Source organism: Aythya marila (genome assembly GCF_965140915.1).
Source record: "Aythya marila genome assembly, chromosome: Z".
NCBI lineage: Eukaryota > Metazoa > Chordata > Aves > Anseriformes > Anatidae > Aythya > Aythya marila.
Window position 1 is genome coordinate 52,390,103 of NC_139080.1, and position 14,184 is coordinate 52,404,286.

At 38.7% G+C, this 14,184-nt stretch overlaps 1 protein-coding gene across 5 annotated transcripts in view; it reads right to left on the minus strand.

The window, feature by feature from the left end:
• ZNF462 (zinc finger protein 462) overlaps positions 1-14,184 on the minus strand; it is a 96,525-nt gene that overhangs the window by 11,597 nt on the left and 70,744 nt on the right. For 4 of the 5 annotated variants that reach the window (XM_082784384.1, XM_082784382.1, XM_082784383.1 and 1 more), the window contains 3 exons: positions 6,915-7,179; positions 4,799-4,935; positions 108-331 (listed from right to left, as the gene is read on the minus strand). In XM_082784384.1, the coding sequence (XP_082640510.1) occupies positions 108-331; positions 4,799-4,935; positions 6,915-7,179 (626 nt within the window). Of the gene's footprint in view, positions 1-107; positions 332-4,798; positions 4,936-6,914; positions 7,180-14,184 lie in introns of those variants that run through there. The other variant, XM_082784385.1, reaches the window with a different exon arrangement.

Here is a 14,184-nt window from a genome sequence, read left to right on the forward strand (position 1 = left end):
GGGAGGAAGAGAAGGCAGGTTGGCTTAATCAGAGTTAACATGCAAGTAAACTAAATACTTCCTTTTCAAGAGTAGACTGTTACAAATTAAAACTATTTTGTAATTACCTTGTGCTCATCTCGAAGGTGAGCATCTAGCTCTTCTGTGTGTTTGGTCTCATAGTAGCAGAGTTGGCATTTGTAAGGTTTCAGTTCATTGTGCTTCTCTATGTGCTGCTGCAAGCTCTCATCACTGGAGCAGGTAAAGGTACACTTATCACAGCGGAAAACAACTCCCTGCAAGTACTTTGACAGTTTGGAACGGCAGACTTCAATGGGGACGACCCGCTCTTCTGTAGAAACAGGACAACATTCACTTAACAAATTTTATGAAAGGCCACGTGTCAACAGCTTGGGAACTACCTCCCACACAAACAACAGAATCTTGTATAAGGCTATGCAAATCCACCTACATAGGAGTGGGACCCAAACTGGAGTAACACACCAAAAAAAAAAAAAAAATTCTCTGCAACAACAGGGTTAATCCCCTAAGGCTACAGATGCACACAAATGTAACCACTCATTGGATAAAGAGGATGGGAATGGAGCTTTTGGAGCAAATGATATTCAAAGCTACTCACTGGTGACTGTGAGGGCAAGTAACGCAGCACCTTTTTCTGGAAGAGACTGTGCAGTTCAGCCAGCACCAGAAACTCCCAACACATCCATAACTGCTAGAAAGCTCAGATTCAAAATCTACACACACATCATGTCACACCTCCCACAGTTCAGATCAAGGATACAAGCATGTACTGCAAATGCTCTTGCTGAGTTTTTAAACTCTCAGCTTCTCAAACAAAATACAGATGTTTAACAGAGCAGCAATTAGTTTCAGCCTTTCGACAGAACCAGAATCTGACGTAACACTCATCCACTGTGTTCCCCAAACTGTGTGCACAAGGGAAATCCCAAATTTGACCCTTCAGCTGAGGGTCACCAGAAGGTCCTCATTATGGGATTTTGTTACTCAACTGGCCTTTTTTAATTAGAACACTGAAATTTAGTACTGTTTTCCCTTATGGACTGCAGATTAAAGGAGGAGTTTGATCCTCCTCATGCAGGTCATCCTTAACATATTAAAACAAATTATTAAAAAAAAAAAAAAAAAAGCCTGAATATCTCAGGGGGTTGACAAGGAGGGTACAGGAATGAGATGTGGTAATCCACATACAAATCTGAGCAAATGGGCCCTTCTCTTTAGTGAGGAGGGTAATATCACAACACAAGACAACCAAAGAAATACAAAGTCCCTTATGGCTTCTGGAAGGTGGTAAAAGTGTAGACTTCTTCAGGCTTTAGCTGTGTCTAAATTAATCTAATTTGGTGGTGGCGTCACCATTCCTGGGTGTGTTCAAGGAAAGGTTGGACCTGGCTCTTAGGGACATGGTTTAGTGGGTGACATTGGTAGAAGGGTGATAGTTGGACCAGATGATCTTGAAGGTCCAACTTAATGATTCTATGAAACAAAGACTTCTATATATGTTTCATGGAAAAGATGTCATGAATTGTGGAGTAGTAACAAGAGGTCTAAGAAAAAACAAGAACAACAAAATAAACACCTAAGCAGCATCAACTTGGTTTAAGAAATTCAATCATAAATTAGACTCAAACATTCAGCTTAATCCAGTGCAGATCAGAGAACACACTGAAAGGCCATTGACGCGCTAGTTATTTGCTACTTAAAGCAGACATACATTTTTTGTCTAGAGTCATAAAAAAGACCATGACTCTATCAGTCCTTAGTTAACAAGGAAAATTATTTACTCACCAACAGACCATAGCACACACAACTCATTTCCTTCCCTTAAATGTAATGCAAGTGCAAATAAAATAGTTCTACTATCTGCTGAGCCTACAGAAAAGTTATTCGGTACTGTTGGGTGTTTGCACATACGCATTTTTTGCCTGTAATGAATGTAAATACAAACTACAGTCACAGAACACACAGCATTTTGTGTTTCATTAGCCAAAAGCAAGTAGACTACAAGGGTTCTGCATGTATGAATGAAGTTGTGTGTACAAGGGATGACAGCAGAAACAACCACGTGTAAGGAACATGGCAGCAATGAAGTCTTCTGGGGGGTAGATTAAGTTGGAAATTTGAATTTTTTATCTTGAACTTACTATTTGAGAGAAATCAGTGCAGTTTCTATTAAATGGAAGAACAAAATCATCATTTCAACCAGCAAGAGAGTAAAATGATCACTAAAAGAAGAAAATATAATTCCCCAAGGACTTTAAAGTAGACCTAACACTGATCTTGGTAAGTTGCATTCAGCCCTGGAAAAATATCAATGTGTTCCAAAATGCTACTGGACAGGATAATGTAACCTAATCACACTGTCCAGACTAAGTTAAAGGCCAGTAGTTCTGCTGGCCATGGAGTGAGATTTCTGTTTCCTCTGTAGAAGGTTCCCATGCTTGCCTGCCAGAAAAGCTAGAAAGAACTCAAGAACCACACTCTGTCTCTTCACCTGCCCACACAGCTGAGGATCAAATCCTCTAGATGTGTCAGTCCCCAGATATGGCCCACCAAAAGGCAACAAATCTGTGCTCCACCTGTGCCTGCAAAAGGGATGGTGAACAGCTTTTAAACTGATAAGGAATTGATTGAACAGAATAGGTTACACGTGCAAGAAGGCTCTTGAAGGCATCCTGTTTGCCCGTGTCCTCAAGGTGAAGCAAATTTGTTTTCTAATTATTTCTCACAAGCCATTCAGCCTTAGAGCTTATAATGCTTTAGGCCTGTAAAAGTCAACTTTCGCAGACCCTAATTAAGAGGCAAATATACTCTCTATTTCAAGTGCATGCTGTTTCATGAAGGACTACAGGTGCAACAATTTGGAAGTAATGTAACAGTTATGCATCTGTAAATGTGCCTTTTTACACAGGCGGAACATGAAATGGATCAAATCCTTCACTCTTGATTTTACACGCTGCACCACGCTATCTACCTAAAAACTGATCTTCTTTGACCACAGATCACAACTGTACTCTTATTTTATCAGTGCAATGACTATAAAAGAAGAAGGCTATTCCAGACTGTATTCACCATCTCTCATTCTCTCTCGGTGCATGTTACTTCTTGTCAAAATCATCTGCTTTTCCCGCCAAATAATAAACAAAATTGTAGGGGTGCCTTTTTTTCTTTTTTATTTTTTATTGTTGTTCTGTTTTGTTTATTAAAACTTTTACTGTTTTACCTCTTCCAGTGCTCTAGCAGGTTGTTTTTTTGTTTTGTTTTGTTTTGTTTTGTTTTTCCAGCAGCACTATGGCTCAAGGCTAGTTTGTGCATTTGAAACAACAGGAAAACAAAAGAACAGGTCCAGAGTGTCCCCTACTCAGGAGGTAACCACCTCCTTGCAATGGGTCAGAAACACCTCTGTAAAGGCAGCACAGCTGCATGAAGTGCTCTTTCGCTACTGCAACTAGATACTCCCAGTGTAAAGTCTATGTTTGATGGAAACTTTCCTAACTGAACCCATCATGTTCTTTCCTCCATCTGTCTATCTGTATTTTAAATGTTTGGTAGCATTCACTGGTGCGCTGGCACAGCCACAAACAAGAGCACACCTTGGCATCACTTGGAATCACACAGTCTACTGTACAGGGGTTAACTAAACCTTCCTCTCTTCTGAAGAGAGATAATTGTGAAATATGCCCTGAAGCTGGGCAAAATCTGACACTGCAACACCTTCAAAGACAGGAAGTAAAAGCATCTGCCAAACTTTTACAACCAAATAAGGCAGCTTTGTGATGTGCTTTTTGAATCACTGACAGGTCATTTTTTCCCAGATGTTTCATCAGAATAGCTGTGCTAGGAGATAGAAATATGTATCAAGTCTGCCAACCTCACTCCTTTGGTACAAGAAGGACTTTAACCAACAGTGGTAAGTGCTATGTTATAAGGAATTATGATAGCGCTTGTCACACCAGGATCTTCTCCAGGAAAAAGATGGCATGCAAAACTTGTGTTTGCACACCACAAGTATCCTACTGTGAAACTCTGCCCAACCTGCAAGCAGGCAGAGTGCCATCCCAACACATGGGTTTGGATTTCGGCAGCCAACAGACCATCTACAAGCATCAAATGTGATAGCTATGGGCAAGAATCCCAGCCCAGAGAGCCCAAACAGCTGTCTCTTCTGAGCTAGCAAGCCTGCAGTTAATACAATATAGAAATCCCTAATCCCATTTTTAGCTGGGTTAAAAAAAGAAGGGAGAAGAGCAGAAAGAAATGAAGTCTTAAAGAAAAATAAAATATGATCATTCTTGTTTTGATCCTAAGAACAGTGACACATAATGAAGAGAAAGATTTCAAGCAAGTAATCAAGAGATATTCTGGGTCCGCTACAGTAAGTTGGTATACTGTGCCCCAGAGTTTTTGATAGCAAGGACTTTACAATAACAAAGGACAAAAGCAGGATACAACTTTGGCCTAGATCAAAGCTGTAAATTAGTGCTACTCTTGGTAAATAGGTGCTTGAAGACTATTAAAACTGTTTTTAAGCTTTACTTTAGAGAGGTTGAATTTGTCCTGTTTCAACAGATTTGAATTTTACAGGAAACTTTAAAGATGTATCATTTAGAAAATAACAAAAAATACTGAAGGCCTGATGTCCTATTGGTATCCTAATGGCCTATTCAACATACTTGTGCTCAAGCACAGAGAGGTGAAAATTTAATGAAGCCAGTCTGGAACACATGGATGTTGTTCAACATTTCCCTCATCAGACAGACACATAAAGGGATATTATTACCTCTGTGCAGAACTATGTGGTCAATCATGTTGCGTTTGTATTTGGTGTGATATAGGCAAAGAGGACAGCGAAGGTCTTTGGGTCCTTCCTCAGGAACTGCCGAATGCCCAGCTTCCACGTGCATAGTAAAAGCAGATCTGTGAAACAGGAGGGAGAGATGGAAGCAGTCAAAAGAGGTGTGCAGTGAACGATGAAGTGTCACAGCTCTATAAGGAATGTGTCTTGTAAAATGGTACAGATACCACTCAGTCTTGTCTTCACAGTGCCACATGGCATTGCTGTAGGGCGACTCACATGAGTAACACATGAGCAAAAGTATTTGCAGGCTTGTATCCTCAAGTAACTGGCACACATTCTGACAATATATTCTGCATGGATTGCTCTATAGTCACATTGCTATAGTTAAGATAGCAAGAGAATTGCCGTCTTCTATGTTCATTATTTGTCCTCAGGCTGAAATATTCTGTGTATTTTTTCTAACAAAAAATATTTGTTAGCAACTAACTGTTCTGGACTGCAGGGGTGAATACAGACGTATTTTTGGAGGCAAATAATATTCTTAACCACCTCTGTCTTTGTAAGACAAGACCATTGTGATATTACATTACAGGCATACTTAGAAGTTGTAAGAGACGTGCAACTCTTCCTCCATACAGAGGAAAGTAACTATATATCTACCTAACTCAACTACTGAAATGAGAGTTCTCTGTTAAATTGGGAGGATTTCGTTGTTTTGTTGTTGTTTTTTGTTTTTTGTTTTTTCCTAAGGTAGTGATAAAGTCTGCAAAAACTAGTGAGATTGCCACACTGAACTTGAGTTAAAAGTCCTCACTTAAATTCTGCAAGACTGCTAGCTTGAACAACTTACTAACACAAGTGGCTCTGGGCAAAACCAAGTGATCATCGAATTTTACAGGTGTATTTCTATCAACTTCAGTGAGTGCTTTCATGCATTTAAGTTTCTACAGTGATTTTAAGAGGGGGTTTGTATGGGCTTTTTTACCCCTTTTCTTTAAAGGGAGAAAACATAGTGTACTTCCACAAGAAAACTTAGTTCTTGAAAGTTTGAGACACCACATGAAGAAATACAACTCCTTTATGCAAGTATGTGTATCTTTAATTGCCATTTGATTTAAGATGATTTCAATTAATCTCAGTAAAAGGCACTAGGAAGATGTGAGCAGATTTAATGTATCTAATGATAACTGGTAATCTTTAAGACAGATAGCAATAATGGTATAAAGCATAATTGTACCATAAAGGCAGGGGGGGTCTGAAGGTATAAATAAATAATAAATTTAAAAAGGTTGTTCTTGTGGAGATTTATAAGGTTTGTGCTCAACATTTCCTTTAACACAACATCTTTCCTGTACCCAATCATACTATTTACTGTCACCAGTCTCCTAAGTACTTAACACATTTCAGAACTCAAATGGCAGCTAGGGAACTTAGGCTTGAGGGTCCAGCATATCAGAGTGAAATGATGCACAGGTGCATAAGCCTTTTATCCTTAGGGAACAACAGCTAAAATACACACACAATGACAGCTGAGATTTTACATTCTGCAACATCTAATTGGATTTGCTGAAATGTCTCTGTGTGCTATCAGTTACTCTGGAGAACACACTCCAGCTAGATAAACAATGGGAGAAATAAAATTACATGAGAGAGGTTTCTTCAGAAAGGGATATAACTTTTCATATCTCCTTAAAACACTTGTGTGTTGTTTTTTTTTCTCGTGCTTCATGCCAGTTGCACCGGGAAATGACCTTTTTTTTTAAGAGAACATTTTCACACCTGAGGATAAGGAAAACCCTCTGCTTGTGTATGTTAAGGAAAAAGCACTACCTGTACCATCTCCTTCAGCAAGTAAAAGCTACTGCAAGGACTCACTGTGCTTTCGTCTGCAGCAGATGGTACCGGCTGTTGTAAGAGAGAGGAAAATGGATTACATGGATGCTGCTGTGATCTGGCATGGCATTTCCTATATTCCTCTCTCTGGTCAGCAGTGGCCATGTTTCTGTTAGCTACAGCCAGCTCTCAAAGATCTCAGAAGTCTTTTCAAGTGCTAAAAAATCCTTGTGAGTTCAGTTTATCTGTTTTCCACAGTACTTACTTAAAGCCTGTATAAAAGGAACAATCTTTGCACTTGAAGAGTTTTTTCCCTCCATGCTTGTCACGGTAATGACGCCGAATGCTCTGTATGTAACCCGAGGAGAATTCACAAAATTCACAGTTAAGGATGGCTTCCGTTTTTTCCATTCCTGAAGCACTCCCTGAAAGTGGGATTGGACTGACATTGTTGTTGTTCCTGGCTAAAGCTGCAGACTGGTAGTGGTTCAACTGCTGTTGAACATCAGGAGGCTCTGAGTATGAAGAGTCTGTAGAGAAACAGAGAGCAGCTATTATTCCATGTGGATCAGCAAACCTAAAAAGGTTCAAGACATGCTCCAGCACCTATTGGCCTTTAGAGGGTGTTGACCAGGGGAAAGACGTCAGTTATGAAATCCGCTGACAGCATTCTGAAGGGCTTAAGAAGAAGAGGTATATCAATTCTATACCTAACATGCAATCTACAATATAAAAGTTGATCAGTATAAATTATGCTTTTTAAAATCTGATTTGGGGAGGAAAAAAAGAAGTGACAGGTTTAAGTTAAAAGTAGTTTAAAAAGAAGTCTTAAGACATTTTTAATTTATGAAGGTAAACCATATTAATCATACTGCTGAGCACTTATGCATTTGGCACATCAGTCAGAACAGGTTCTTTCAAATTTTTTATGCCAATTCATGCCAGATAAAAATCTGGCATAGGATACATGTGAGTTGCCTGTGTAATAGGGGAAAAAATGGTAAAGAACTCTTCCCTAATCATTCATGGAGTTATTTGAGAAACCCACACAGAAAGTTAACTAGAGAAAAGATGAAATTTTACTTTGTCATATTTGAAGAGGTCTTCACAAAACATATTCAAGTACTCTGAGTTGAGGATGTTTGAAATCAAGTCATCAAGGAAAAAAGATATTTTCTTATAAATTTCAGTAAAGCAACCTTCTAAACCACATTTCCTTAGAAGTTACTAAGCTTTGATATACTGAGAAAAAGATAAATCTGTATAGCCACCTCCATTCTACAAGCCAGCAAAACTCTGTCACACCATTTTAATGGCATGTGGAAAAACACAGTCCAGAGGTATCTCAGTACTGACACTAAAAGCTGTAATACTTCTACTTGGACCCTGCAAAAAAGGGAGGTGTGGGTGTTGAAAGTTTTCCGGCACACTGCTTATATGTGGAGGTTAGGAATTCATCTCTTTGTCCTGTGTAACCCACAGCTGCCCATGAATGGCACAAGTGAAAGCAAATGAATAAAGCACAGATGAATTTCAGTGTAACTTTCATGAAAAGAAGACAAAAGACTCTTTTCTTAAGCTTTTTGGAAGAAGGAAAAAAAGAAGAGAGAAAAAGAAAAGAAAAGAAGTTGGGATACAAACTGTACCAGCCAGCTCCTGCTTTGATGGGTACTTCATTTTCCAAAGCTTAATTCCCTGAGGCTAGATATGCAGGAATTCTCTAACAGACATACTTGCGGGAACTTAATACCATCCATTCTAACCAATTAGTAAGGAGAAACAAAAGGCAAACAGGCCTATACAGCACTCAGCATGGGGACTTCTCCACCTGTCTTCAAAAGAGTAAAATGTTCACCCCTCATTTCTCATTACTACAAAAGAGGGTTATACATGCCTGAGAAACAAAAAAAAAAAAAAAAAAAAAAAAAAAACATGACAAAAAAAAAAAAAAAAAAAAAACAAGCTGGAGATAAATGTCTCCAGGCTCCCCTGGCTTCATCTCCAGGTGTACAACAAAGACAAAAGCAAAGACATGAAAGATTCTGGTTAAATTAAATACTTTTTGTTTTTCCTATCCAAGTCTCATGAACAGAGGCTGGATTACAATACAGCATTTATCAAGTCTTGTTTTCACCAATTCTACAGCAGGTTCCCTCACCACGGAGGACTCACAGTGAGCTCTACCAATTCAAATGTCAAGTCTTTCTTTTCCCTTTTGTTTGAAGCAGGCTCCCACTAGATTAAAGTTTAGTTAGTAATTTACTGTTCTCTTCCTCCGAAAGAAGGCATCAAAATTTTACAACACATCATGAAGATTCCCAGCCAAGGCCTCAGTGATGTCCACCAGTTAGAAATCTGTGGGTTTAATAAAGATGTCTGGTGTCTATTATTCCAGTTTTGGAACTTTCAATTGGGTATTTATATACTTTTGTGGAATCTGGCACATGAAAATTGCAGAAGTAGATGGCTACATGATTATTCCCACAGGAAGAAAAGTGTACAAGGTAGCTTTCCTTGTCATCAGTAACAGCCAAAACCAAATCCTACCTTTAAATATTTACACTGGTCACCTTATAATTTTTAGTGGATCATTCTGTTACAACTAACACAGTTATGATACAGGGGAAAAAAAAATCTGAAGAGCTTATATGAAGAGTCTTAAACAATGGTAACATGCCTGTTCCTAGCTCTGCCTGAATATTCTTCCATTTTTGCCTTGCCAAAAGCTATCATTATTTTACTACCCTTCTGAAGTACAAGATTTAGTACTTCCTTAAGAAAAATACCCATCATTAACACGTGTATTTGGCTTCTGTCAGTTTCTGAGGATCAGCTTGCCAGACAGCTATTCTAGCATGCAGGTGCAACCCAGCTCCACCAGGAACACTTTGGATAAAGTTCAAAGCCAAATAAAGGCATGTGAGGTTTTCCATGAACTTTCAGTGAGCACCAAACCACACAGTGCTCATGCCCACTCTGAAATGAGTGAAGGTAGTGGAAGGATGGAAACTGCCTTGAGTTGCTTCCAACCATGCCATTTAGCACACAGCACAGATGGGAATGTGAGAAAGTAAGAAACAGGTGATGGGGGCTGGAAGTTGAGATTTAAAAACAACAACAATCAAACAAACAAACAACACAGCAACTGAGGAAAGGACTAGTGAGACAAATCAAAAATTAAAAAATCAAAAAGTCACGGACAATGAGCAATGGTACAGTGACTTTTAAGGAACAGCACTGCCTCAAACTGGCAAAGCACTTCCATGTGTGCACCTACTCTACACCTGCTGGAAGAGCAGGCTGATGTTCCAAACTACTCTGCGTATGCCAAACTGACTTAGATGATAACAAAGTACCATAAGTGCCTTTGCATTTACTCAGGCCTTGAGCTGGTGTGCATCAAAATGATGGACACCTTTTGCTGGTGTTGCTGCAACAACAAAATGCCCGGATGTTAAGACTGAAGAAGGAAGTAAGAAGAGAGAAGAATTTTATCCTCAAAACTGCCCAACAACTGAGTAATGGCTACACGCAACGTAAGTTCCACTTCAGTCTTCCTGCTTGTATCCATGGCTAAAAGGGTTGGGATTACACAAGGAGATCATTAACAATCTTGGTCAGAAGCAGAAAGATGGTCCAGCCACTCATGTGTGAAAAAAATAAAGTGGCCATAGAAGACTATATCAAAGTCAGAAAACAGAAGAAAGTCATTAAAATAAGCAAAGGGAAGAGTTAATGAAATTATATGAAGCAATGTAGAACAAGAAGTAAAAAAGAAAACATACAGAGGGAGAAAATGAAGAAAAATTAAACACTAGGAAGTACTGATTACATGTTAACAAAAAAAATGATGTTTTCTTTTTCATAAAACAGCCTCAAAGTACCACAAGAAAATAAATGACAGAATACTTAGCCCTGGTAACTTAATAAAACACACACACAGAATCCATTTTTAAAAATTATTTTATCCAAAGTGAAATAAGGACCTAACTGTGCAACTCCAAAAGAAAGCTAATGGCATGGGATGTTCTGAGGTAAAAGAAGGACACCTATAGTCATGCCAAGAGGCAAAAATTAAAGGTAATTGATGCAGTCGAACACAGAAGAACAGTGGCAATGTTGCAAATCTTATGACTAGAATTTTGAACTAACATCTCTACCTACAGATTACCTGCACAGGAAGAATAACAATGTTAGCAGGCAGTTTAATCCATGCCAGCACATGTGGATCTAAAAGACCACAGCATTCACCCTTGCTATACAACAACACTCTCATATCCAAATGAGAAAATGACTAGCTGAAAGGAAAGCAGAAGAAAAGACTGCCTGCATGGTGTCCCATTAACACAGCCATATCTGAATTACTGCCATGTGCTGGTAACAATGCATTAGAAAGTCTCATAGTGGCTCCGCAAGGGGGGAGGAAAAACAGCATTTCCAGAAGTGCCTAAAACACTTCAGTGCCAGATAAGTGATTTTGCCATTCTGAAAACTTTACCCAGAGTGCAAACACAAAGTGGCATGAAGTGCCTGTCCTATCTACTGAAAGTCACTACCTTGTCCAAAAAGGCATTCACAGTCTCCCCTTCAATGCAATGGTGAAAATGCAACTTGATATACACCTGCGTACTTTGAGACTATACACAAGTAAAGAATATAAAGCAAAAACAAACCACAAAAGCAAAATGAAAATTCAATTTTCAGGGATCCTGTGCAGCATATTACATGCATATAGCAAGTGTTTCAGATACCTAAAGAAGGAAAACTTAGGTATTTTCAGAAGAAAAATGTAAATAAAGATTCTGATCCAGTTACATAAATTTGCTTGGAAGTTAAATGATGTTTTAGCCATTTTTAGGTGTTTTCAAAACTATCAATAACCATGGACACAAAAACAAAACAGACAAGAACACGGCACCTAAAAGAAACAAGATCAGAGCAACACCTGGAAATGTCTAAGTAATGAACACTGAGCATCAGGTGAGAGATAGAAGGAAAATTATCTATTAAAGGAAAGAAATCAAACCATTGCTTCATCTTTTTGTGGTAAGTAGAACTTGATACATCTAATGTGGCTATTTACATTTGCATAATCAGAGATTTGCAAATGGATGGAGGGAGAAATATTTTTCAAGAGAGAAACTGTTCAACTACACTGGAAAGCATCTTTATTGCATGCACATCTACAAATAATCAAATAGCTGAATGACCAGAAGAAGACAGATAAAAATGAGGACATCATTCTTTCCTGGTAAATCCATATGGCAGCATCAACCAAAGTCAAAAAAGAGTAGCAACTGTGAGACAAATGAAACTGCAGAAGGCAATGTTTGGCTCCTGAGATAAGAACACTCAAGACAGAATGTATAAATAACTAAAATAACTCTATGGGGAAAAATATTACATAATACCAATACAAGTCTAAGACATAAGAAAAAGTCCCAAAGAGACCAAAAGGAAAAACTTGGAATGCTATTTAATTTATTCTGAGTTCATTCATACAAAGAGATTTCTATGAAGAAGGCCATAGAAATTCCAAGGAATTAAGAAAAGCACTAGACAAATGGAAACACATTTATGAAACCAAATCAAGATGCAATACTAGGTTTAAAAAAAAAAAAAAAAAAAAAAATGCATGTTTAAAAGCAAAGAGTATTGAACTACTAGTAACAATTATTTTTAAATGAGTAAGTTATGGCTACTAAGTTCAGAGTAGAGATGAGAAGACTCCAGAGGAACCTTACAGTGTCTTTCCAATACCTAAACAGAGCCTACAGGCAATCTCTTTACCAGGGAGTGTAGTGATAGGATAAGGGGTAACAGTTTTAAACTAAAAGAGGGTAGATTTAGGTTAGGAAGAAATTTTTTACTCTGAGGGTGGTGAGGCACTGGAACAGGTTGCCCAGAGAAGCTGTGGATGCCCGATCTCTGAACTGTTCAGAGGCCAGACCGGATGGGGCTATGGGCAACCTGAGCTTAGTAGGAAGTAATCTTTAAGGTCCCATCCAACCTAAACCATCCTATGGTACTATGAAGGCTAAGAGTGGAGCTTATGAGATTTAAGTACGAAATCCCTTCTGAAATTCAATGGAAATCAAAATTACTAGCTCAACAAATGGCAGGAAAGCATACAGTCATGAATGGCAACAGCTTGAAAAGTGGGAAGGTGGCAAAGCAGAGTGTCATACAAAGACTGTCAAGACTACACACATTTGTTCACTTTATGCCATGCAGCACTGACCTGGAAGGAAGAATATGTGGGAGGGTGAAATGTTCTGGCAGTAAATTAACTGAGGGAAGAGGATGATAGAACAGTATAAAATTCAGAGGGATGCAACAAAACATACATGAAAATGCTTAAGAAACCACACTATATATGTTTTATTCATTGCGAGTTTAAAAACAGATTATGAACCTACTCCTTTACTTAATTCTGTTTTTTACCGAAGAACGTTTACATTGCTAGGATGTTATGAATGAATTGGAAAGGAAATAAACTTTGTATCCTTGTTCACACACTCCAAAGAGTAATCACATGGGAAAGAAAATAAACCCTTTTAATTAAATAACTATTTAAAGGATTTCAAATAAATGAATAGATAAATAAAACAAAGAGCCTTCTTAGAGGAATTTATTTCAGCACTATCTGTAAATCCACTTTTGGATAACTTTGGACTAGCTTGTATGTTTAAGAGAAAGATATTACATATCTGTCCAAGGTTCAGAAGAAGGAAACCAGAAGGGTACATGGGCTGTGCAGTCTTACTCAGAAGAGGTGATGTCCAGGGATCAGTAACAAATGGTGTTCCTCAGGGGTCAGTATTGGGAACAGCACTTTGTAACATCTTTGTAAGTGATGTGGGCAACGAAATCAAGTGCATTCAGCTCTGGGTCCCCCAGCACAAGAAGGACATGGACCTGTTACAATGAGTCCAGAGGAGGCCACAAAGATGATGAAAAGTCTGGAGCAGCTCTCCTACGAAGGCAGGCTGAGGGAGTTGGGGTTGTTCAATCTGGAGAAGAGAAGGCCCCGGGCAGACTTTACAGTGGCCTTCCAGTACCTAAAAGGGGCCTATGGGAAAGCTGAGAATGGACTCTTTGTCAGGGAGTGCAGTGACAGGACAAGGAGCAAAAGGCTTTGAACTAAAAGAAGTTAGGTTTAGATTAGACAATAGGAAGAAATTCTTATACTCTGAGGGTGGTGAGGCACTGGCACAAGTTGCCAGAGAAGCTGTGGATGCCCCATCCCTGGAAGTGTTCAAGGCCAGGCTGGATGGGGCTTTGAGCAACCTGATCTGGTGGGAGGTGTCCTGCCCATGGCAGTGGGGTTGCAATTAGATGATCTTTAAGGTCCCTTCCAACCCAACCCATTCTATGATTCCTTATAACTTCGAATTCTCTTTTATGTGCATACCTGTCTGAGAATGGAACTGAGACAGGATATATTCTATGCAGATTCTTGTGCTAATATCAAAATCGCACAGAAGGGATATAAATTGAATCTGAAGAAAATAAATAATTTTATCTTATGAATT